The 25,067-nt window shown below is 36.3% G+C and overlaps 2 protein-coding genes across 3 annotated transcripts; both read left to right on the top strand.

Annotated features, from left to right (window-relative positions):
* Window positions 1-776: 776 nt before the first annotated feature.
* Window positions 777-14,834, top strand: LOC145217599 (coiled-coil domain-containing protein 39-like). Its single transcript, XM_080084884.1, has 23 exons — window positions 777-913; window positions 1,300-1,405; window positions 2,156-2,275; window positions 2,506-2,652; window positions 3,563-3,699; window positions 3,871-3,985; window positions 4,051-4,179; window positions 4,578-4,629; window positions 4,698-4,837; window positions 5,050-5,153; window positions 5,589-5,775; window positions 6,492-6,632; window positions 7,151-7,315; window positions 7,894-8,024; window positions 8,343-8,467; window positions 8,979-9,117; window positions 9,348-9,423; window positions 9,657-9,803; window positions 10,008-10,127; window positions 10,406-10,546; window positions 11,689-11,826; window positions 12,146-12,297; window positions 14,173-14,834. Exons 2-23 carry the CDS (start codon window positions 1,316-1,318, stop codon window positions 14,306-14,308), a joined length of 2,832 nt encoding a protein of 943 aa, XP_079941010.1. The 5' UTR covers window positions 777-913; window positions 1,300-1,315; the 3' UTR covers window positions 14,309-14,834.
* A 104-nt stretch (window positions 14,835-14,938) lies between these two features.
* On the top strand, window positions 14,939-24,871 carry LOC145217602 (MORN repeat-containing protein 1-like). Of its 2 annotated transcripts, none has more exons than XM_080084886.1 (11): window positions 14,939-15,196; window positions 16,102-16,228; window positions 16,643-16,816; window positions 17,271-17,392; window positions 17,609-17,791; window positions 18,205-18,325; window positions 19,959-20,063; window positions 20,513-20,619; window positions 21,047-21,345; window positions 22,845-22,968; window positions 24,655-24,871. In XM_080084886.1, exons 1-11 carry the CDS (start codon window positions 15,055-15,057, stop codon window positions 24,783-24,785), a joined length of 1,635 nt encoding a protein of 544 aa, XP_079941012.1. In that variant the 5' UTR covers window positions 14,939-15,054; the 3' UTR covers window positions 24,786-24,871. The 2 variants fall into 2 exon arrangements, with proteins under 2 accessions (XP_079941012.1, XP_079941013.1); XM_080084887.1 differs by having other exon boundaries at window positions 14,940-15,196; window positions 21,047-21,255.
* Window positions 24,872-25,067: the final 196 nt, after the last annotated feature.

Raw genomic sequence — 25,067 nt, 5'->3', positions numbered from 1 at the left:
AACGAACTCCTCGCGGACCGGTACCGGGCCGCGGACCGGCGGTTGCCGACCACTGTTGTAGAGTACACATAAGGTTCCAAAGTCTTGATTTTATCGCCCAAGGTTGCAATGCTTTTCTATCAGTACACAGCACCAAAGCGCTTTGTGGCTCTTTAGGATTTTAGTTGCGTGTCAAATTGCAACATACGGAAGTCAAAAATAGATTTTGTCACTTGTATGACCCATTTGCAAGTTTAAAATAATCCTGATGGGTATCGGTTCCAAATTTCCCCATTTTCGCGAATTTACCATCATTTACGAAGAACTTGATTGTCATTGCAGCGGCGTGAAATGTAGATATTTCGTGTCAAAAGTTTAAACTAACGATTATAATTTTTACCCCAAACGTGTACGTTGTTGCAGCTGAATATTAAAATAGCAACTTTCCCAGTTATCGTAGTGTTTTTGCAAACTGCTGGTTTAAACTGAACTTTTATTCCCCCCCCTCCTTTTCGGTTGCCATTCCATTTTTGTTGACGATGTTCTAAACGTAACGTTCTAGTTTTTGTTTGTATTTTGGATACGAAGCATGAATAATTCGAAGAAGGCTGCATGAATAATTTGAAGAAGTACCAACAAAAGACCAGGTTTCACAGTCTACCTGCTTTTTAAACTTGATAAAAACTGAAATATACGACCTTTTGACAGCGTTTTAAAAATACAATAAATTATGACTAAACCAAAATACCCTACTTACCTTGTAATTTTTAATGTGCCGCAAGGGGGTTTTTGTAACTAGGCAACATTCAGTAAGCAACGATTTGCGCTTGTGGTGGTTTCTGTTTCAAATTTGAGACAACTTTGATTTGATTTTGCTGCTTTTTCCCTTGAAGTGAAACAAAATACTTACATCTAACACTGGTGGGAAAACCAGGTACGGTAAATTAACTTTAAAAGTGCAAAATAACTATGATACAAAAGAGTTTTTACAAAAACATTTCGGAATTTTAAAATTTAAATGTTTATGTTGTGCTTCTTAGCGCATACTACACAACATTTGGGCAAATATAGATTTTCCTGTAAGAATTAAGTAACTTTTGGCAATATGGATAGAAATATCTCATGCAAAGATCTATATAAGCTTCGGCTATTTTATTCCAAGTAAGAAACACTTAAATGCAATGGTTATTATTGTTTATTGCATTAGGCTTAACCGCTAAGTTGTACCCACCCAAATACTGCATATTTAATTTACAGGTTGTTTCTCTTATGTATAGACAAGTGTGCAGTAGTATATTAACTTTTTTTCTTTTTTTGCAGGAACAACAAATTAACCATGGCAAGCTCCATAATGTCAGACATGGATTGGGACGAGGGGATTGCTATGCCTGTGGCTAATGCTGAAAACAAACGTCTTGAAGATGAGGTAAGAACTGAAAATCTTAGTATATTTTTGAAATTACTTTACAGTTTAAAGCACCCTTCCATTTTTTCATAGGTTTTATTGTACAGTTTTACTGTTTGGTTCCAGAAAATTAAACAATTAAATGATTTTGTGATGATTAAATCTTGTCTGACATGTGATGAAACTAAAATTAAATAAATGAATTTGTAATGATTAAATCATGTCTGACACATCATGAATTTGAGTAAAGCATGCGAATGAACAATTGTTTTCAAAAAGAATTGTCAAAACATCATGCTAGACTAGGCATGAAAAATCGGCTTGTCAGGTTAATGATGCTTTGCAGCCATTTAGTGTGTAATGTAAAATATTGGCCTTAATTTGGCCTTAATACAGTGGTTCCCAACCAGGGCCCATGGCCCCCCAGGGGGGCCACGAGCTGTGTTCCGGGGGGCCACGGGCGTAGATTCACAAGAAACACCCACTAAAAGACATTTTCACTTTAACTTTTTTCCCAAAATTAATCGACTATTTCACATTCTATTTGTTTAGAGTGAGGTTTATCACGCTCATTTACTCTATTAGACCTGTTTAAGGCCAAAATTAATACCGCATTCCAACGCGAGATTGCTATCTACATTTTAAGGGGGCCACAGGTCCTACATGGTAACTTTAAGGGGGCCACGAGGCCAAAAAGTTACTTTAAGGGGGCCACGGTCCACGAAAGGTTGGGAACCACTGCCTTAATAGTTTATGTTGTTTTTTGCGTAGCTTCTGCACATGCAAAAAGAAATTGGAAAGTACTCGTCAGAGGTTGGTGACCATGATGAACGCATTCATAGCATGTCCCAGCACTTGAAGAATGTTAGACAAGAACTGACTCATAACTTGGTAAGTTTAAAATCAGCTATAATATGTATTTTTTCGATGTACCTTGATTGTTTTAAGTTTTAACCAGTAACAAAGTAAATGCACAGTCAATTATCATTTCCTGTACTTTTAAAGTTTTTGTCAAAGTTGTAATGTTCAACTAGTAATTTAAGTTCTGTATGGGTTACTAGTTTGCGTTTAGTATGAATTGTTAAATTATCAAGTGGTGAAAATTATGATTTCTATGATAGGCTCTTCTCAATGCCCACACCAAAGAAATTGAAACTGAAGAACATTTGAGTGCCATTGCTGAAAGGGAAGATGGGAGATTGCATCAAGAAATTACTCGACTGCAAAAAGAGCTGGATAGCACAAGGGAGAAAAGAAACAACTTCGAAGTATGTGCAGGGAAAATTATTTAATTAAGAACCACTCTTGCATATCTTGAATAGTTGAATTAGATTCACACAAAATATGTTAGCTTATGTTAAGGAAATAAATGTTTCCAAACTTGTGGAGTATAATGTAAGAGGTGCAATTGTTACAGGAATTGCAACAGAATTCAAATAGCAAATAGTATAAAAAAGCAATTTACTATGGTTGAGGTTTATACAGAACATTTTGCATTGTTTTTAAATAATTTTAAACCGATTTTTTTATAAAAGTTAAATAGCTATGATTTAGTTCAGTGGTCCTTAACCGGTGGGAAATTTCCCACTAGTGGGAAATTCGTTGCATTCAGAGGGAAATTTTGTAAGTCGGGAGTAATCACACTCCGGCCTGTCGGTCGAATCCGGCCTTGAATTAACTGTTAAAAGTTAATTTACTACAATTTTTTTTTTTTCGCAACAACATGTAAGATTAGTTTCACCTAGTGTAAAAAGGCTGTTTGTTACATCACAGACATGTCTAAAATATCAATGCTTTTGTTATTGTGAGCGAATAAATGCCTTCCCTTTGTTGATTGTGATCAAAATATGAGTAATGCAACAGAGAGGACATTTCAATATCCCACACACGTTTACTCTCTCACGGTAGCACTATTCAAACTAAATAACATTGGAGTAAGCCTATATGGTCCCGACCAAATCGCTTCACAACAGTATTTCAATCAAAAAATAAAAATGTTTGTTAACGTCGAGCACAAAACATCTTTATAAAAATAACAGAGGGGGAAATTCGAACTTGGCGATCGACTTTAGTGGGAAACCATCCCAAAAAGGTTAAGAACCACTGATTTAGTTAGTAAATTTACATCTACTGCCAATAAGCTAAAGATTGTTCCTTATGTATATTTTGTTTTTGCAGAACAAAATCTTTATGCAAAGCCAACAACTTGAAGAGTTGAAGTCACATATGAACTGGGACCAACAGGCATTAGAAGCTTGGCTTGAAGAATCGGCTAGAAGGGATGAAGATGCATTGACACTACAAAAATATGCAAGGTCTGAAATCTTACACTATGATTTATTAACAATACTTATGTATTAACATATTTTCTGTATTTTATTGAAATAGACAACCACGTGTTTTGTCTTGTTATGTATCAACCACTATAACAAATATAAACTCTATATCTGGAGTTATAAATTTTCTTTATCAACCTTTTTTTATAGTCATGATCACTCGAAGCTTAAGGAACTTGCCTTACTGATTGAGCATCTCACTGAACAAGTACAGAAGAAAAGGAAATGCCTTGATCAAGAAACCACTGAAACTTTAACTGCCCAAGTATAACATTGAGCATAATCAGTTCCGTTGCCCTAAATCTATTATCAACCATGTTTTGTGAACAGATTGAGCTTGATAAAACAGCTGAGGAGTTCCGAAAAGCACATACTGACCGCCACAGTCTGATTACACAATGGGAGATTACGATTGAGCAGATGCAACGAAGAGACAGAGAAATGGACCATGCTGCATTGGTATGTATTTTTTTTTCTGGAAATAGTATAAAATAAGTGAATAATCCCACATGTTGAACAGTCTTATACATGTGGTTTACCAATGCAACCAAAAGATTTGTAAGGAAATCTGATCTTCCTGCTGTGATTAGCAGAATTTATAGTTAATAAGTATTAAATTTGAACTATTATATATGTAACAATCTTAAACATGCAGGCCTGTACAACAATGTTAAGACTATGTTTGTAATACCCATGATAATTGCAAATAGCAACTACAATTTGTTAAGTATTTGACATGAATATAGTCTTAAACTAATTATAGACTACAGTCTAGGGTTTAACACAACAAAATGAAACTTGTGATTAACCATATTGTTTTTACCAGTAATTTGATTTTCATTTTTTGTGATTTACAGGAATTGGCAAAAGTTAAGGAAGAAGTGAGACAGCGTGAACAAGTGATCAAAGGTATAATTGTAGCTCTTCATTTTTTACTCTTTGTCAACATTCACTGATCGATACTTGTTTTGTGTTAGAAAAACAAGCCTTTTTGGAAAGTGAGATGGAAAATAACCAAGAAATGGACAAGAAGATTGCCTTCCAAGAGCGTCTTGCTGCCAAACTCCGCATTGACTTGCAAGAGCATGAAAACACAAGGACTCAATTGCAAGATGAGGTAAATGGTTTTGTTATCAACCTTACAATATGCACACTGTGTTGTTGGCACAAAATCTTGTTTCAAGATACACAAGCGTGCATTTGGTGCATTTTTCCCCTTTGTATTCATGTTGCCTGTTTAAAAACTTTCTTAAAGTTACATTTTTTGAGTATTGCTAAATTCTAATTACATACCATACAATACTTTATCTTGATTTGTTTTTTTTTTAGCTGGACACACTTAAATACACTGTGGAAAGGACAGCGTCTGATCTTGAGGCAATGAAAACCAATGTTGCTTCCCTGAGAAAGGAAATTGTAAACAAACAAGATAAGTATGTATTTTTGGCAGAAATCATACCTTTTAATTTCCTAGAATTGAATATATATACATAGGCAATATTATATTACTTCAGCATATACCAGGTTGTGTTATTGAAAAGATGAAATAATAACAGGTTATTGAACCTGTGATTCTCAACCATAGCTTGTAACCATACATTGTGCAGCTGGTATGAAATGGCTGTGAAAATTATAGGCTAATATGGTCAAAATCATTTAGCAGATTTTTGAAATTAAGATCGCTTCACAATAATGTGATACAGTATACCTTGGCATTTTGCTTTACTGATAATTTGCTGGCTAATGGTTGACTATACTCATAAGGTTTGGTCTAGTGATGTCCTGGAACGAATTGTAATAGTAGTTCAAAATGATCTTTAACATGGTTGGTTTGATCTTTTAAAGTACCAACAAAATGTATTTTTCAGATTGGAGCAAGCTACTCTGACTCGAGAGGCGCTGCAAGATAAGTTGGAGGCTGCTGGAAAAGGTGCTCTTACTGCTGAAGAAAGAGCTGAAGCTGCTGCCTTTGAACTCAGCGTGGAAGAAGACAATGTTACTAATCTGGAGAAAGACTTGATGAAGACAAGAGAAATCCAGTTCAGGAAGAAGCAGGTGACAAGACATAACAATAACTTGATTGTAATGAAAGATAAAAAAGGTGCACCAATTTTTAAAACTATTTTAACACAATTATGTTGCTGGTATTTGATAAAAGTTTTGGTGCCTTTGCATCTGCTAGGCCGGTTAGGTTGACCTTGTTAAATTAGCTCCATGTTAAATTACCGATTCGATCATGTTTTGTTGTTTATACTTCAAACACTACTTGGTTTACCTTTAGTGTTTAACGGTATAGTAACTAGGGATGTGCCGAAACTGCAAATGTTCTGTTTGGTCGAGCACCGAGCATCTCACTTTAATGTTCGGTGCTCGGACGAGCATGCTCGGTGCATTATGACGTCACAAAAAATCACCTTTCTTACGTTTTAGCTCTACAAGGCCTCTTACGTCACCGGCGGTGTTTTATTAAGCTGTACATGCCCATAAAGTACGCGTTTTTCCACCATCAGAGTGCATTTAAAAATCATTCGTTTTTGTTCATAGACACCCTTTGGAACACTAGTTACATATGTTAGCAGGGCATGAATATGCAAATTTAACGCTCGGGTCAATTTGTGCAACTGCTCGGCCGAGCACCGAGCATTAAAAACAGCGATGCTCTGTACCGAGTACTCGGGTACTGGCTCGGCTCGGCCCATCCGGTATAGTAACCTTACCTTATCCTAATGTTAAATTAAATTCATATTTTACGTCATCTATATTCTATACAGGAACTGTACGAAGTCATTACGAAAGAGAAGAACATTGCGGCTGAAATCCAAGGTAGCAGAGCCGCCAATCGCAATCTCTCGTCAAGACTGAAAAAGCTTGATCAGCAGTCCATTAAACAACAAGAGATTGTCTACAACCAGGTAAAGCATATACACAGTCTATTATGCCTCAAGTTGTCTGGTTAATACCACCGCAATACCCCTACGCAACAGCCAAACTAATGGATGGAGTAGGCTAAACTTTAAACGCCGACTTAAAATTGTTCAAATCTTTATTATCTCTAAAAACATAGGAAGATGTGAGATGATCAGATACACTTAACATGGCAAACATAACGCAAAATGTTTTTCACGGTGTATGAAACCAGTACGTTGTCGAAAATGAACTGCCGTTTGTGTTTGTTTTGGTCGGGAATTTAATTTTATCGCATCTATGGCCATTAAGTTTGCTTTATTTCTTCAATGAAACAATAATTGAAATTCAAGCAGTTACTCTAATTCAGGAACATTTTCAATTTTTTTCCGTCTGTGTTGTTATCCGTGTACATTGAGCTTTCTCGTTACTGCATAAATACATTACTACAGACCCTATGGAACAAACAGCGTTCAAAGTCCACAGCTATTTGTTGTAGAAAACTAATGTCACATATTTGTTTCAGGATTTCACTATACAACAACTTGAGCGTCGTTTGGCCAGACTACAGGGCGACATGAACACAGATGAGAAGAAAGAGCTGGAAGCAAAGATCGAAGAGCTCACACAAACACTGGATGAACGAAACGCTATTCATACGTTGCTCACAACTCAACTTAAGCGACTTCAGGTAACGCTGTGTTCGTTTATGAAAATTGTTGTGGTAGTACTGTACAGAGTTGTAAACGGACCTGAAATTGGAGTTTAAACCCGGCCCGAACCCGAATCATTTTTGAGAGGCCCGAAAGTTTAATTGGCAGGCCTATACATTGAAGCCTCAGGAAAGACCAAGACAGCAAACACAATAGACAATTGGTGTTTTAGACCTGTTTGACTTTAGGTTAACAATAAGTTAGACCCGAATCAAGCCCGTTTTTTTAAGAAACCTTAGCTTGAAATGCCCGCTCGACTTACAACTCTGGTTTAAATGAGTTGAGGGTGCGATGTTTTGTGTTTCTACACTACAGTCCGCAATTAATTTGTATTAATAGTACTAATTTAGTGCCCTACCCTATTAAAAACACGTGCTTTTGATTGCAGAAGCCTGCAGTTACGAGTTTTATAAGTCAACTTGGGTCCGGCATAAATTTCTACAACCTCCACATTTGAAATTAACATGCCAGACAGTTCTTTTTATCCCGTCTCCATTTCGAGCATTTATCTTACACTTTTACCATTTGATGTTGAATTCGTGTTTGTATTCTTCAGGACGACATTAGAAGACAGAAACGAGACATGGAACGAACTGGTGAAGAAAAGGCTGATCTTACAAGCAAGATTGAGGAGCTGAACCTCCACAACGAGATTTCTGTTAAGGAACTGAAAAATACTATTGACAAGTACGTGCTTTGTGTGTTAAAACGCGTATCAAGTATCGTATCAGAAAAAAAAGTTTTTGTTCTTGTCGATTTCTTTTATTGGTAATGTAAACGCAGCTTGAGCAATTGCGCTCGTGGCTAATAGTGAAATAACAAAGTAGATCAATCTTAAAGGTTGTATGCCCCCATACTAGAGGACCGTCGACCTTAGTCACGAAAGCCTGAACTATGTCCATGCTTCTGCAGTAAACTGATAGTGATTTATGAAACGATTTTAAGATGTTGCTGATTGTTTATTTTTCAACTCGAAAATCACTTTATATTTTGTTTTGTTTTTAGGAAGCAGGAAAGCATGGTTGAGGACAATATTCTGAAGTTGGAGATCAAAAGAATCCAGGACGCACTTCACAGAAGAGCCGACGAGGTTCTAAGCTTGGAAAAGAGACAACTGCAACTTTCGACAGGTATTGTACTCTAAACCAGTGGTCGGCAACCGCCGGTCCGCGGCCCGGTGCCGGTCCGCGAGGAGTTCGTTACCGGGCCGTAGAATTTTTTAGGTTAAATGCTATAAAACATTTTGCCCATGTATCCCGGGGATGATAAACTAATTTAAGCGTTTTCATTGCTAAATATTTGTAGTGTTTTGAAGACCGGTCCGCGATAAAATTTTAGTTTCAAAAAAGGTTGCCGACCCCTGCTCTAAACATTGCTGTTTTGTGAAACATTCACGTTCTTTCGGCAATGACTTTTAACGTTTAATTTGTACCTGATGACCATTTTTTCTTTTTATGTGTTATAATTGATGTAAGGGATTGATTGCATTGGCAGCACTCGATTCTTAAAAAAATACAGTTATTATCTTTTGCTGAAATATTCGCATGATGGCTTATGGATTCATTGGATTAACTAGTTTAATAAATAGGTAAAAAGTTATAGTTCTGACACTAGCTTTTTCGAAACTGTTTTTGTTTCTAGCCATGAAAGAACGCAAACAGGAGATTTCCGTGCACAAAGACATGTTGTTTAGTCAGTTGAAGGCTGCACAGGAGGAAAGGCAAACTGTCAATGCTGAGCTCCACCAAAGAACAGAGAAGATTGAAAAGCTTCGCAAACGGTGAGCTGCTCGTGTGTTCTTCAAAACCAGTTGTAATTTTATCACAAAACACTTTACCAACTCTTCAACGGCCTAAAATGTATCGGCCTTAGTTTTAGTTTCAGGACTTTCAATCATAACTTGAGTTTACATTTACAACGACTGATAAACGATAATGCCATGTTGAAAGGACCCCTTTTTATGATGAACTTTAAAGGTCTGTTCATGAAATATATATTTACCGTTTCTAGTTATGAAATTTTGATGGTTTCAATGGCACCACCAGAGGGAGAGGAAGAAAAATCACAGGCCTACTACGTTATTAAGGTGATTACACAGCATTCTCTCATATGTACAATGTACAGTGATTTACTTTATTTTTGTTAGCTCTGGTGATAGCGTGGGCTGTTTCCAAAATTGTTTGGGGTAACTCTACACTCCACTTGCACCTGTAGTTAAAAACGCACTGTTTACAGCGCATAGTTAATTCCGTACTTAATCGCTGGTATGAGAGTTATGCAATTCTTCCATTGTGAACAGTAGTATGTTGTTGATTGCAGGCGGCACAAGACAAGGAGGAGCTACAAAGGACTGGAGATGAACTGGACGCTCGCATCCGCAAAGCAGAGAAGGAGATTAGAGCACTGGAGAACACACTTCGGTTGATGAACAGCAGGAATGAGACGTACAGAAAATCGTTTAATAAGGTTTGTATTCTGAATTAGAAAATCAGTGTGTTTTTTGCATTTTTGTTGGAAAGTTTGTTCTGAATTAAGCTACTATGTAAGTCCTTGTCATGCATTTGCCTGGAAAATGAAATGAAAATGTACAGCGGTAAAAATTTCCTCCAGAAGCGCTTACAAAACGGTAGCTATCTTTACAATGTATTCACCTTGTTTTATACATTTTAGGTCACTGAGACCAGTGAAGAATACGAAAAGAAGAATCAGCTGGACGAAAAGCTTCGTTCTGTAATGGACAAGTACAAGTACAAGAGGCGACAGATACGAGAGCTGCAAGAGGATTTGCAGGTATGAAATCGTCGTCAACCGTAAACCGGTGCTCAGAGTGGGTCCACGGTCCCTACTGTGTTCCACAAAGCAGTTTCAATGGGACCGCTTAAAGCCGGTGGTCTTCTTTATCGATGCTATATAGGATTTAAATTAAACTATCCAACACTGCAATATTAGTCGTAGGTGATGTGATCAGAATATAGTACTTTTATATACCGTATTAGTACCGCCAGTTCCTTATTAGCAGGCTTGCGTTTTTCTGTTGTATGTATATATGGGTTCGCTTTTTCTCGTAGACAATGAGCAGTGCAATGGATTCCTCACTTCGAGATGAAACCACCTTCCTCGAGATGGTGCAGGATCGTAAAATGAAGATTCAACAATTACAGAAAGACACCGAGGAACAGAAACAAAAACTGGAACGAGTTCAGAAACAGGTGACACTTTACGACATGGTTTCTTGACATTGCGTTTTCAAATCCCAAAGGGACAAGTGTCCTTTTATAGGTCCGCAAATGTCCGCTAGTTCTTGTCAAAAAATTCCACCTATTTTTATTCGGCTTTGCTGTAGTCGGACATGACTTCTTGGACCCTATAAAAAGTTAACAGTAGAAATGATTGATTAGATATTTTGCACGAATGTCTACATTAATCAGAAGTCTGTGAAATCATCTCATAGTGAATGCCTTCATAAGTTTAGCAATATAACATGAGTTTAAAATTATAAGTTCGTGATATTTATTTTATTTCAAAATTCCCTGTAGCCTATGTTATTATACCCGCGAAATGCCTCACGAAAATGCATCATGGTTTAATTCAATATTATGTTTTTTGTGTAACTTAATACTGTGAATTAGAAATTTTAGTCCAACTATTCACGCTATACACACAATTTTACCATAGACCCCACACATGCACTTGTAGCAAACTATAGACGCTATACACCAGGTGTGGCCAACACGTCGATCGCGATCGACTGGTCGATCGTCTGCTTTTGACTGGTCGATCGCACTAAATTCTCCATTACTAATCAAAAGCTTATCAATTGAAAAACAAATTAAATAATATAAAACAGCACTTCTGACATTTTGACACAACCCACAAATGTGCAATGAGACAATAATAATGTAAATGTCACTCTCTTTGTTGGGTAACAATTGTGATTTTCGTTTGTCGTCACAACTTTAATGTTTGCGTTAACGAAGCAGTTGCAATTGATTGAGGAGATTTAAAAGTTTGAAAAATATGTACATATGCGACGTTTTATTGTTGCAAGAACTAGGTGATGCTTTATAATAAAACTCATGAATATAAATATGTGGTAATTGTCAATCAAATCTCATGCAGAAATTTGCGTTATTGCTTTGTGTAAGTGGTAGCCTAAATTACTACTGATCAGTCGATCGTGTGCAATTAAGAAAATTTTCGTCGATCTTAACGACTAACAAGTTGGCCACCCCTGCTATACACGAACCTAGAATCAAACTGACAAAAGCAACATATTTTAGCGCCAATTAACAGTGTAAAGACTTGGCACAAAATTTGTCCTTTTAATTTGCTTACAAATGCTTTGACATAGATTGCGAGAACATCGAGAGAAGCTAGAGTTGCACGAAAGAGCAGAGGACCGATGCTGGAGGAAAGAGACATGGATCTGCGTGAGGTTCGAAGCAGGAACCGCACGATTGCGAAGAACATTGCCCAACTTGTTAATCAGGTATTACTTCGCGCTGTTACCATATTACCCTAAACATGGCGTTTTAGGTACACGTTGCTTAACAAGGCAATGTAAGCGCTCCACTACATGCTTTCTGTGGAAAACAATAAAAAGCATACACACGACAAGTAAAAATCTGTGGCAATATTATTGCAATTATCAGCGATTTAAGAAAGACTTATGTAAAAAAAATCTTACATCTCTAGCCAAAAAGCTATTATCTTGGCAACTATGCTACAGTAACAATTGCTTGGTACTCCGTTTTGGACTTGGCAAATATTGTTTCACTTTTTTGTTATCAATTTTTTTCTCTGCGCAGTTTCCCGATCTAACCAATGCAGTGGAAGCCTATTTCCAGCAAGTAGGTCTCCCTGTTCCGACCCAAGTCCCCGAATCGCGTTCAAGCTCAAAGACCAGCTCAGTTCGTTCCAGCGCTCGAAGTTCACCAAGAAGCTCGGTCTCCTCTGCAAGGTATAGTTGAATCCAAACTAATGGTCAGATTAACCCAGGTAGCATGATATTCGGTAGTGAATTAATACACTAATTGGTTGACCGAAATCTGCCTGAATCGTTATGTATTGAACCCCAAGCACTTACTTAAAAAACTAGAATAGTGGTTTTCCTATATATTGCCGGGTTATATATACTACATCATATTTAATGATGTATCACATATTCCATTTACTATATTTATAATGGATATATATTTGGCACCTACATTTCATTGGGTCCCTATCTATTTCCTGGCACTTTATAACCTAATTGTTTTTGCAAGCATAATCTAATGGGTCCCCACACATATGCAAAAAAATATAGGGCACAATCACTGTTAGATATTTACCAATTTACTATACACATCATTTGATCTACACATATGATTGTTTTTGCAAGCAAAAACGAATGGGTCCCCACACGCGCGTTTGTGCGGATTTATGGTAAACAAACATCCTGGTTATTTATAGATTCTTAAGGACAAGCTTAACCAACTTTAGCCTTAACCCAAAAAGTTTTGTCCGTATTGTTTTTGCATCATATCATATAATTACAAAAAACAGTAAATAGAAACAGGAAAAATACTTTCAATTTAATCTCATGCTTTGACCTTGATATTGTCGTTCAAGGTCAGTTTTTAAACACAATTTTCCAAAACTTAAAATGTGCTTGATAACTTAATAAAACGACATAGCATAGCTGCGCAAAAACAGCTGATTTCTAATCACCGACACGACTGCCTCATAAAACGTCGGTCCGGACGTCAAGCTGAGCACTCCCGCTGCATTCACCCGCCTTAATCATAAACAAGTGAATTACTCCCTTGAGAGTTGAGACTTCTATCTGACTGAGAAAATGGTCACGTAACGACTGCGTTCATGCGTGAAGCAGAGGCATTTTTTTTCTATGCGCCACTATGGTCAATCACTCCCATTGCGTCAGCTGTGCACTGAGCGAGCACAAATATGACAGAAGACAGCATGTAAAAACATATTTTTACTATTACTGAGCCGATTGCACTGAAATTATTACCAGCCAACAAGGAGCACCCGATCCACAGCTGTTAAAAATTTCAGCAGGTTAAGTCTTGTATTTCTGGCCTCATTAATGTGAACAAACAAACAAATATTTGGGGGTAAAGGGGTGAAAATGGATATATACAACTTCAAGTTACAAAATAGTTTAAAATACGCTGCATTGTACCAATCAAAAAAGTATGAAACTCCAGAAGCATCTGCTTTAGCAAGTAAAGCCGTTTTAAAAATTTCATGTTTTGGGGGGCTGTGGGTGAACCGAGGGGTCAAACGAGGTCAAAATTCACATGGACCATCTTTTGACCAATATCTATAATAAGTGTAAATTTAAAAAAGTTTGAACCATTCTTTCTTGACCAAAACGTGGGAACAAATCTGCGTTAAAAAATTCACGTTTTGGGTGGCTGTGGGTGAACTGAGGGTTCAAACGGGGTCAAAATTCACATGGACCATCTTTAGACCAATATCTATAATGTGTGTAAATATGAAAAAGTTTGAACCATTCTTTCTTGATCAAAACATGGGAACAAATCCGCGTTACAAATTTTACGTTTTGGGGGGCTGTGGGTGAACCGATGGATCAAACGGGGTCAAAATTCACATGGACCATCATTAGACCAATATCTGTAATGTGTGTAAATTTGAAAAAGTTTGAACCATTCTTTCTTGGCCAAAACGTGGGAACAAATCCGCGTTAGAAAGAAAAAAAGAAAAAAAGAAAAAAAGAAAAAAAATATGGACAAAAACAATATGTGTCCCCTTCAGGGAAGGGGACCCATAATAAGCAATGCACTAACGCCAACCCACATTTTGTGTTTAGGTCCGTAACCAGCCCCAAACCTGTGGACCTCGGGCTCGGCTTGCAAGTAACTTCACCGCCGGGTTCCAGGCCTGCAAGTGCGGCAAGCTCGAGGTCAAGCGCACGATCCGGACCCTCACGTTCAGCAAGAAAGTAGTCTTTACTGTGTTTTCGTAATCAGCCGCTTTTTTGTGCGCACATTTATTGTTTATTTTTGGCGTTTATAAAGTTGAGTACTGCACCAAAAGGTAGTTGCTATATAACGTTGACGTCAAATGAGAAACAGACAACTGTCAAGACTGGTCTTGCTGGAAATTAAATGGTCTTGCCTTACACTGCATAATCGAACAGCTTGTTAGTGTCGCATTTAAGAAACAAGTCGTACTTTTTTTCCTAAAGGGAGCACCTTGCTGTTGTTAAGTGTTATATGTGCAATGTACAGCCCTTATTATTATGTTAAGGTTGGGAATTAAAACTATAGGGCCGCCTCGGTAAATAGAAACGAGAAATTATATTAATAGGCAACGATACACACGAGAGTAGCCTAGTAGAATATAACGTGACAAAAAACAAACAAAAAATAAAACCTTGGATAAAGAAAAATATGTTTTTCAAGCAATAAAGTTTCTGTTTCACCCCAATTCTGACGCTATGCATTTTAAGCAAAACCACAAAGCAAAATAAACTCACTAAGTTATTAAACGCGAAATATTCGCCTGAATATTTTGGAAAAACTCATCTCGAAGTGTGATTTCTATGGTTGACCTCGCCGTTGTCAAGGCCAAATGAAGCGTGACGGGTATTGGCACTTTTTGATTTTCGCAGGGATGTTACTCTAAAAATATTGCTAATATTTTTTTAAGACATAAACTTGCATACATTACATAAACCACCAGCCCGACCATGTCAATAGACGCGGCATCTGAACGAAAAAACTATTATATTGGGGAGACAGCGAGTCAGCTTCGACATGGATTTGGAGTTTATTTTTATTCCAACAAGTTCTTTCGATATGAAGGAGACTGGGTAAAGGGCAAAAAACATGGTAAGCTTTTCTGTTCGGCCAACTATCTAACTGCACTGTTTCTAAGTTTCAGCACTACAATAAACGTCCACTGTAGGATTATATAATATACTTATTAATATCAATTTAAAGTTACTTTCATGCAAATCATAGGTCCTGTTGTTTGTAAAAGCATACCAAGTCCAAATTGCCATTAAAAATAGAGAGATATGCAATGTTTTTTGTGTGTCCGATGCGCACAGTTTGCCCTGATTACTAGGGCAAGTTTTTGTTGCACTAAAAACGTGAGAAAGTTGCACTTAATTTCAACAAAAGTTGCATTTATGCACAAATTGCATTTATGCATACTTCTTGGAGTTAAAATGACTAGCGCAGGTCGCAGGTTGGACAATCCCTGCCTTAGACTGTCATTTTAACAGATATCAAGGTTATCGCTTCTTACTTGCAAAATAATTAATGCACTTGATAATTAAAAAAAAATAATTGCAAAATAATTAAAAAAATATATAAAACTTTATGCTTGGCTGGGGTTGTTGAACTTCTAGCTTGCAAGCCAACTGTTGCGTCATAGATAACATTGAGATGCAGCTAATCCATCACATAGCTCTTTGTTATGCAAATCAAAGAGAATAGAACCATACTAAAAATAGTTTTATAGCATGTTTTTTAAATCACTCCTTTACATTTTGCGCAATACTTGATAAAAGTTGCAGTCAAAAGTTGCACGAAAAATAGAAAAAAGTTGCAAAAAGTTGCAACATAAAATTCCTACAAACAGCTTCTAACATCATACTACATAAATTCTGAGTATTTAGGAAGCTGCCGGAAGCTGTAAAAAAAGTTGCAAAAACTTGCCCTACTGATTACATTCACATGGGTCCTGGTGTGAAGATACCATCTTTAACGCTTCTTTATGTGTTTTGTAGGTCATGGCAAACTTATGATGGCTGATGGAAGCTACTATGAGGGTGAATTTAAAAACGGCGAAATTGAAGGTCATGGCTTTCGCAAATGGCAGTCAACTGGCAACACTTATTCTGGCGAATTTTCCAAGTAAGTTTTTTTGCAAGACAACAAAAACAGAATGATATTTATTTGATTGTAAACAACAGCCTGTTAATTTACTGTACTGTTTGTGCAACTACAAACACAGATTTTGCCAGTTGTTACTGGTTTTCCACAAACATATGTATAGTGATGGGACCTGGTACTCGGTATTGATGGTATCGAATGATTTCAGTTATACCGATACTTGTAGTTCGGTATCAAAATATTTTGCCTTAGTTTTCTTTCTCTCTGTTTTTTTGCTTTTTAAATTGTTTTCAATTTAATAAAGCTATTTCTGACTTGTTTTACCTTAAATTCCCAATTCATATGCAGTGAAAGTGTAAAATGTATTAATCAGGCCAATATTTTGAAAGATGTTTTTAATGCAAAGGTTGTTGTTTTTCTATGTATCTTTAACAGAGGTGAAATGCATGGACATGGTGTAATGAACTATGCAGATGGAAGCCAATATCAGGGTGAGTTCCACAACAATCAGAGACATGGGACTGGTATTCTTAGAGATAGGGATGGAAATGAATATGAAGGAGCATGGTACAAGAACAAAAAGCATGGTCAAGGCATTCAGATCTATGAGTAAGTGCAATTCAACATATTGTGAACTGAATCTATATCTGGACAAAAACTGACATTTATTGTAACCTGAGTCCATTTGTAGGAGTCTGTAAAAGTAGTTGGTGGGTCTCAACCACCTTATAACTTTTTTAAATTTTACACCGCTTTTATTATTTTACGTGTTTATCATTTCTACAAATAGTTACGCTGAAGCAAATGAACTGCAGTGATTTAGAAACTCTGATTTAATGAATACTATGTGAATGCTTGTGGTTTTCCAGGCAGTTAAGTAGGTAATAAACTAATTATAATAATTTTTCCCCAAAACTCTTGAACTTAAAGTACTTAAAACTTAAAATAAAAAATATAACCTGTAACCAACTTATAACTGACTTTAATTGTTGATAATGTGACCTCAACCTTTGCTTCTGTCTGGAAAGAAACCTAAAAAGTCAATTTTTTTGTTGTATTGCAGGAATGGTGATGAATATGAAGGGGAATGGGTGGAAGGGTGTCGCCATGGACATGGGGACTTAAACTGCACTGATGGAACTTTTTATGAGGGACAGTGGAGAGCAGACATGTTTAATGGGCAAGGTAACTTTGGAGGTTAACAAATTCTCGTTCAGATTAATTGCGCTTAAAAATGTTGCCAAAATTGCCAAACTGCAAAATGTTTTTTTTTGCATTTCTATTCAAATAAAGACTGGTCCCAATAGCAGAGCTTGTTCTGAGAAGCATAAATGCTCATAAGAGTCTGATACCCAAACTTGAATTAAAATCTATTTATTGTTCTTAATTTGTTTTTTCCAGGCACAATGGCCCATGGAAGCGGTTTGACATATGAAGGGTTATGGATTAATGGCCGACCAGAAAAAGAAGCTTGTTCCATTGTAGTTGAGCTTCCTGAAGGTCAAAAGTATATTGAAGTCCTGCAGGGAAGAAAGTTTTGTGTCAACGTTTGGGTCCTTGATTCTGAAAACAATCCACTCACTGGTAAGTTTTTAGACAAGTCTGTCTAAAAAACATTTGCCAAGTGGGTGAACTGTTAAGTAGCTACAAAAAATGAAAAATATCAAATAAAATAGTATAATGCATTGACTTAAAGAGTATAATACATTGAATGTTAAAAGTACAATGCATTTGCATGTTTGGCCATAAATTGTAGATACACACAACTCAAATACGCTTTTTTACTATGCATGAGTCTTTGTTATTACCAACAATATATGTTGTGCCCAAATTAGCCAACATTAAAAAAAAGTTTTGAATGTTTATTTTTAGTTCTGCAAACACTTGCTTGCTAAGTTATGATCCACTAAACGGATTAGGCCTCAAATGCTCTAAAATTTATTTACATAGAAATTGACCAACTATTACTGTAGCTTTCAAATGATTTTTTTGTTTAGGGGAATATGGAAGAGAGTTTCAAATTAGTGCAGGTTATCGGTTTTCACAAAAGTCATCCCAAAGCCAATCACTACTGGAGTTGATTGAAAATATTGAAACAAAGCCTATATCAACTCCATAGTAAGTTGGCTAACAAGTACAGTACTAAACTGAGCTTGATGCATTATCAACTTCAATTTAGAAATGACATGACCTGCAAAGCAAACATGTAGTGATGGGCGATACTAGATTTTGAAGCGAGTACCAATATCGAGTACAAGTACCACATGTATATACCTTCCATACCGAGTATGAGTACCATGTAGGGATGTGCCGAGCCGAGCATCGCTGTTTTTGATGCTCTGTGCTCAGCCGAGCAGTTGCACAAACTGACCCGAGCAATAAGTTTGCATATTCATGCTCTGCTAACTAGGGTTGGCCCGATACCAATATTTTGAACCGATACCGATACCCGATATTTTACCCCAAAAGTACTGCGATCCGATACCCGATACTTTGCAAACAAGCAACAACATTTTCAAACTGATGTATTTGTAATGTGTTTTCCCACAGTTATTATAACAACATACTGAGTCGAACACATTAACTGCTTTTTTACCATCACAGTTAATTTAACAACGCACACAGTCTAATAAATCACTTAAACAAAAAACTTCACCATTTTAGTCTTAGCACCAAGAAACAACACTAAACTACTGGCACTAAACATTTTTTTAAAGTAATCAGAAATTGAAATGAGTAATCAGTTATCATTTCACACGGTTTCTTAAAGGAGACACAATATTACCAGCAACAGAAAATAATCGCTCACAAGCAACACTACTGGATGGCAGGCCTAAAAACATTTTAATGCAGGAAAATTTGCTTTGTTAAGCTTCCAATTTAATCGTTATTAAGTCGCTGTAGCGAATTAGGTCATATGATTTCATTAAATCCAAAACGAACGCGTTTTTTTAAATGTAGTCCCATAAATATTTCATCACAGCCGATGATTGTTGTTTTTTTGCCTCCTTTCATTTTCAACTTTACACATGATAAAGTCTCAAAAAAAGTATCGGTACTTGTACTGATACCGCTAAAGTATCGGACGAGTACCGATACTGCTCGAAGCATCGGGTATCGGCGCCGATACAGTACTATCGGGCCATCCCTACTGCTAACATACATAACTAGTGTTCTAAAGGGTATCCAAGAAAAAAAAACGAACGATTTTTCAAATGTATTAGATGGTGGAAAAAACACGTTCTTTATGGGCATGTACAGCTCAATAAAACACCGCCGGCTTTTTTTGTGATGTCATAATGCACCAGCGTGCTCAGCCGAGCACCGAGCATTAAAGTGAGATGCTCGGTGCTCGATCAAACAGAACATTTGGAGTTTTGACACATCCCTAGTACCAAGTACTTAAATATAGTGTTGTACTAAGTTGTATATCACTAGCTAATTTATCTGCCATGTGCACACACACATGAAGAACCATGTAGAAAAATGTGTTTTTCACACAATAGCAAAAAAACAGACATAACCTGGCAGAACTTTTTCCTGGTGTAGTGCTGTCAAAAGCAAATATTGGTAATAAGTTGTCCATATTCTTATACCTAAACAGGCCTTTGGTATCAAACTACGTGTCCCATCACTACAAACTTGTATTATAAACAATTTCATCTTTTTTTTATGTGACTCTGTCTCTTATGAAACTCTGACAGGCACAAAGCAACTATAAAAGAATAAAACAAACTCAAATGCATTTTAGTGGTTATGATGTTTTGCCCTACCCACTGCTGGACAGTCAAGACTTTGAGGAAGGTGAAGAAGCAAGTGGTAAACGACGGCAAAGCCAAGCTCCTCTGACATCCAAGTATAAATACATATTTATATACATGCATTTAAATGTGGAAAGTAACAGCCCAAAGAGACATAAAAAGCAACATGCTTTATTGTTTAAAAGTTTCGACAAATGCTTCCAGGGGCCTCTCGACTGGTCCCTACAATGTTTCCCGCATACTCACAGTGCAGCAAACTCACTTTTTGGTGAGCTCATGCAACAACGCTTTATAATCAGCGTATTCAATCATGATCCACCAATTGTGCCACTTTCTTGCGCCCCATAATGTCCCAGCTATTTCGGACTTGCTGATTGTTCAGTGCAATTGTGTCGCTATGTGTTCTTTTACAAAACGAACTCAACTCATGCTTATGCTATCATCAGTGACATGAAGGGCCACATCAGTTACACCCACCCTTGCACATACATAAATATCTTAGCTTGTAAAAGGTAGGTTTTGCTAATTTTTTTGCTTGTTGCAGAGTGTTTGGTGAGGATACAATCCATGAAACCCATGAAGCAGATTCAGATGTGCTGAAACCTGATGATAAGGATCAGGATGAAGCAGATGGCAGTTCATCTATCTCTGGTAAAAAAGCATATTGTTTTGCATTGAGTTAATTTGACTCTGTTGGATACCTTGTACCTCTTTTAGTGTTGGATACCTCTTTTAGTTTGTTTCACTTGGTATATTGAAACGTAATACAATACAATATAGTGAATGAAAGAAAGGGTTTTTCTTTCAAAATGTTACACAATCAGTAATCAGATATGTCCTGGTAAATCAATTAAAGATGTTAAAAATTTATCCCTAGCGGTTCAGTTTGTCATTATTTGGTCAATTGAGTCCTTTGAAGTAAAGCTGGTGTGCAGCACTGCGACTTTTGGATTATAACTCGTGTATATGTTACTAATTTTCTTTCATTTTTAGGTTGTTTAATTGCTACCAACCTAACTAAAAAAGCTCAAACACTTCCACAGTTTAAATTTACATTTTTATTTTCTTGAAACTGCAGAAAGCAAGTATGCGACAAGCGAAACACAGCTGGAACTTTCAGCAGGAGCAGCAGAAGAAGTTGAGACAAGTCTTAGTCAAATGCAGCCACCGCCACCTCAGCGTTCATCTCCAGATGGGCTCGTTGAATTTACAAATCTGATTCTTCCAGCTGCACCATCTAGCTACAGGCCATTCTCCTTGGATGGGGAAATTGGTCCTGATGGCAAGGTATCCTCCTCTGCGTCTGTTACTCCTTCCAGCTCGAGCGCGTCTACAAGACGTGGTGCTGGCTCTTCTTCTTCTGTTCGTTCTGAAAAGGTGTGTTGTGCTGTGAATGCATGCTGGCTGAAATAAGTTGCTCAATTGCACCAGTGTTTTTTTAAAACAAAGCATGAAAGCTATTTTATTTCAATATCTATCTGTATTTAATGCACTAAGATGCTTTATATTTAAAATTTTGAAGAAAATGACTTAGTTACTAGTTAGTCACCATTTTAGGTTAGTAAATAGATGACTAATATATATTAGTACAAGTTAATCTAAATGCTGTAAGAGTTGCAAACTTGAATTGCATCTGATAGCAAAGCAATTGACACCAATATAACAATTTTAATCTGTTTTGAGGTTGTATAAAACGTTTTGTACAAATGTGCTGTTAAAAAGGTCCTAAAGGTTAAAATATAGGAAGGGTTTAAAACCTTAAAATGCCTACCTTTTAACATAGTAGTTTCCAACCCATTTAAAGTTATGGTAGGTTCTCAACAATTCATAAAGTTTCTCCCATCACAGTAAATCGGTTATAGCTTTCTTTTATGCCAAAGTCCTATTTTCAATATTAAAAGACAAATGTATAACTCAAAAGCAGAACATAAGCCCTTGGCTTGAACTTAGGGTTGGGAACCACTGGTTTAACAGGTTAAAATTTGGCATAAAGTTTCAAGACACAGAAATTGCATGATGTCTTATTTTCATTTAACACACTAAATAATACTTTACAAATTTAAATTGCAGCACTTTATAATTGTACCTTTAACTGTATTAGTTACTTTATATTGGTTTAGCATAACATTTCAACGCACAAATTTTGTACACAGTCACAGCTGATATTAATACCTCCCCTGCATAAGCGCTTTTGTATACCCCTTGAAAGCACCACAGAGGCTATTGGCTCAATCTTTTGTTTAGAAACCACTGGTATTACTGATTTAAGTGCTATTTAACATATTAAATAATGTTTGGAATGAAATTTCTATTGTAACAATTTAAAATTATACCTAATGCACACACTTAACTAAATTAGATACTTTTTGTTAGTTTAGCATTTAGCATAACATATCAACACACAAATTTTGTGTACACTTATTGGTTATTTAATTCTTTAATTTATCGTTACAACCTGTTTTGTGCTAGTTGTTAGTGCTAGTTCTGCCTTAGACTGACCTAATATGATGCATCATCTCGTGAATGAAGCTCACAAGGCATGATGGTATTCACATTGGTAATTGTTCATTGGTTGTAGTCTTGTAGAGTTGTTGTATGTTCATGTGCTAGTGTGAATTCCTTGCATGCTTTCACTTCCTTCTAATTTCACATTTATTGTGGATTTCTCAAACAATCTATACATGCAGTTTAGTATGTATATTGTGCAGTTACCTGTCTTCCAATAGGTGCTAATTTTTGACAACAACAAAGAAATAACAATAGTTTTAAATCAGTAGCCATTGATAACTATGTCTGTAAGCTGTTAACATAGAAATAGTTTTTCGATGTTTCACTTGTGAACATTATAGATGCTAATAAATTTCTGAAATTAACAGAGAAGGTCCAAAGGCAGCCGTACAGCAAGTGCAGCATCTACATCAAGCACAAGCATTACTGACGGCAAAGGAGGAAAAGCATCAAAATCAAAAACAAGTTTGGAAGACCGAGGAGCCAGACCAGGTATGGAAACCTCCATTTTTACTAGTTTACCCCAAAAGGACAGTATTGATTCCACTATGTATTCTACTTTGGGTGTACTAGGATTTTTATGTAGGTTGAGTTGTGGTTCATACTTTTTTCTCTCTCGCTGAAATTTTTGCTGTGATATGACTGACAATATACAACGATAAACACAGACTTGTCGATTGCCAAATCTTGCGATTTAAAGTTCCTACCCAAAACCCCTTTGATGATATCTACGCAAATACAGATATCTTATCATTTTTCAAAGTTGATTTTCTTACAGCTTAAGGTGCTTAACTTTTGAAACATAGTTTAAACGAGTTGCCATGGAATGTAACATCGATAAAAAATAAAATGTTTACAGTTACACCTTAGTCAAATTGCCCCTGTTGGGTCATGTGTATCTTGTTTAAAAACACCAATGTATCTGCTTTTTGTGTAAAAAACATACACCAATCGCTTTGAATACTCCCCACCTACATTCGTAGATAAATAGGCATTAAGTTTAAAAATTTTAAGCTTGTGTAGTAAGTTATGAAGAGTTTTGATCATGTATCTGTAGTTGGGAAATTCTGATTTAGTTTGAGAAGGGTTTGTTGAGTCAAAAAGGCATTATTTATAAAGTACAAACTCTATTTTAAAGTCAGTTATTGGCTACAAAGTTGTTCAGAATAGTTGGTCTGGTGGAAAGCACGAAGATATTACAGTTCAAATCAGAATATGTTGCAAACCACACTGTGAGGTGTAAGTTAGTTAGCAGCAGTTTTGAGGTTAAAGCTCAAGAATTCAACAACATACCAGTGTTATGTGGTAGGAAGGAGTGGCAAGAAAAAATCGAGAGAGGGAAAACAGCCAGCAAAGTTGGGCGACAAACGCAAGACCAGTGCGTTAATTGCAAACAAAAAGGGAAGTTCACTGTCCTCGGAGTCTGAGGATATTACATTTGAAGTGGATCCACACTTGGCACTTCTGAACAGTTTATTTGCAATGGAAGGTCAGTATACTGTTGTTGTTGATTTTTTTACTACACATAGACTTTGGATGGCAAATTGCGGTAAATTTAGCTAAACTTGAAAGGATGGTTTAGTATTTACTTACACATAGGAATTGGCTGTTTAACTACAAAAAATAGGTTGAAAAGAGAAGATAGACTTAATGTATTTAACTTGCACAGACTTCTGTTAGATTGATGATCACATTAAAAATCACTGGACTGAGTAGATTGAAATGAGATTTTGTGGAAGCATTTTTAAGTGAAGCCTGCTTGAATGTATCGTCTTATGCGAAAAAAACTTAATAATGTATGTCAGATTTGACTGGTTATTGGAGTAAAGACATTTTTTGTTACATAGAAAGTTACAGTGAATGGACTTGTTTTTTTGAAATACAATTTCTCAAGACGCTACATGCGTACTACCATTATAGACAATTCCAATGCAATTGCTATGTATAATATACATAAATATTACATGTAAGTTTATTGGTTGATTCTGAATTCTTTGTGTGTTAACAGTCTGGAAAAGAGCTTCTTTAGTTTGCATCTGAACATTGAAAATTTGAAGCCTTTATTATTAGCTTCTTATGGAAAAAAAATCAATACTGTATAATAAACTTTAAACCTTAAATATTTAGAAAAAACACCTTTTTGATGTATATATACTGAATAGCCTTGTTTTTTTACAGGTGACTATGTCATAATCATACAAGAAGCTACACAACCTTTATTCCTTGGCTCAAGGTTGGACCCAGCGTTTGTTATAGCAAAAGTCATTGCACCAAAGAAGACGGCCAAGAAGCCACAAGCTAAACGCTGATTTATGTGACTGTAGAACAGCACTTGCTGCTGTATTTCAAAGCTTTTTTGTCTATTTTTTTACAAATACATATCTTTATTTTTAGAGTATAAAAACAGTGTCTATTTTGAAAACAATATTGAGATGCTAGCTATGATTCTTGGCCAGGGTCATATGGGAAAAATGCAGCATAAGCATGACAGTTTTAAGAGAATTTTGCTGTCATTTGATTTTGACTTTAAAAAGACACAATCATGAAAAAATGTGCAACATCCTACTAACATACACCTTTAAATAGGGGGC

Source organism: Phallusia mammillata, chromosome 3 (genome assembly GCF_965637545.1).
Source record: "Phallusia mammillata chromosome 3, kaPhaMamm4.hap1.1, whole genome shotgun sequence".
Taxonomy (NCBI): Eukaryota; Metazoa; Chordata; class Ascidiacea; order Phlebobranchia; family Ascidiidae; genus Phallusia; species Phallusia mammillata.
The sequence above is the reverse complement of the archived record's forward strand: the minus strand, read 5'-3'. Positions and strand labels throughout refer to the sequence as shown.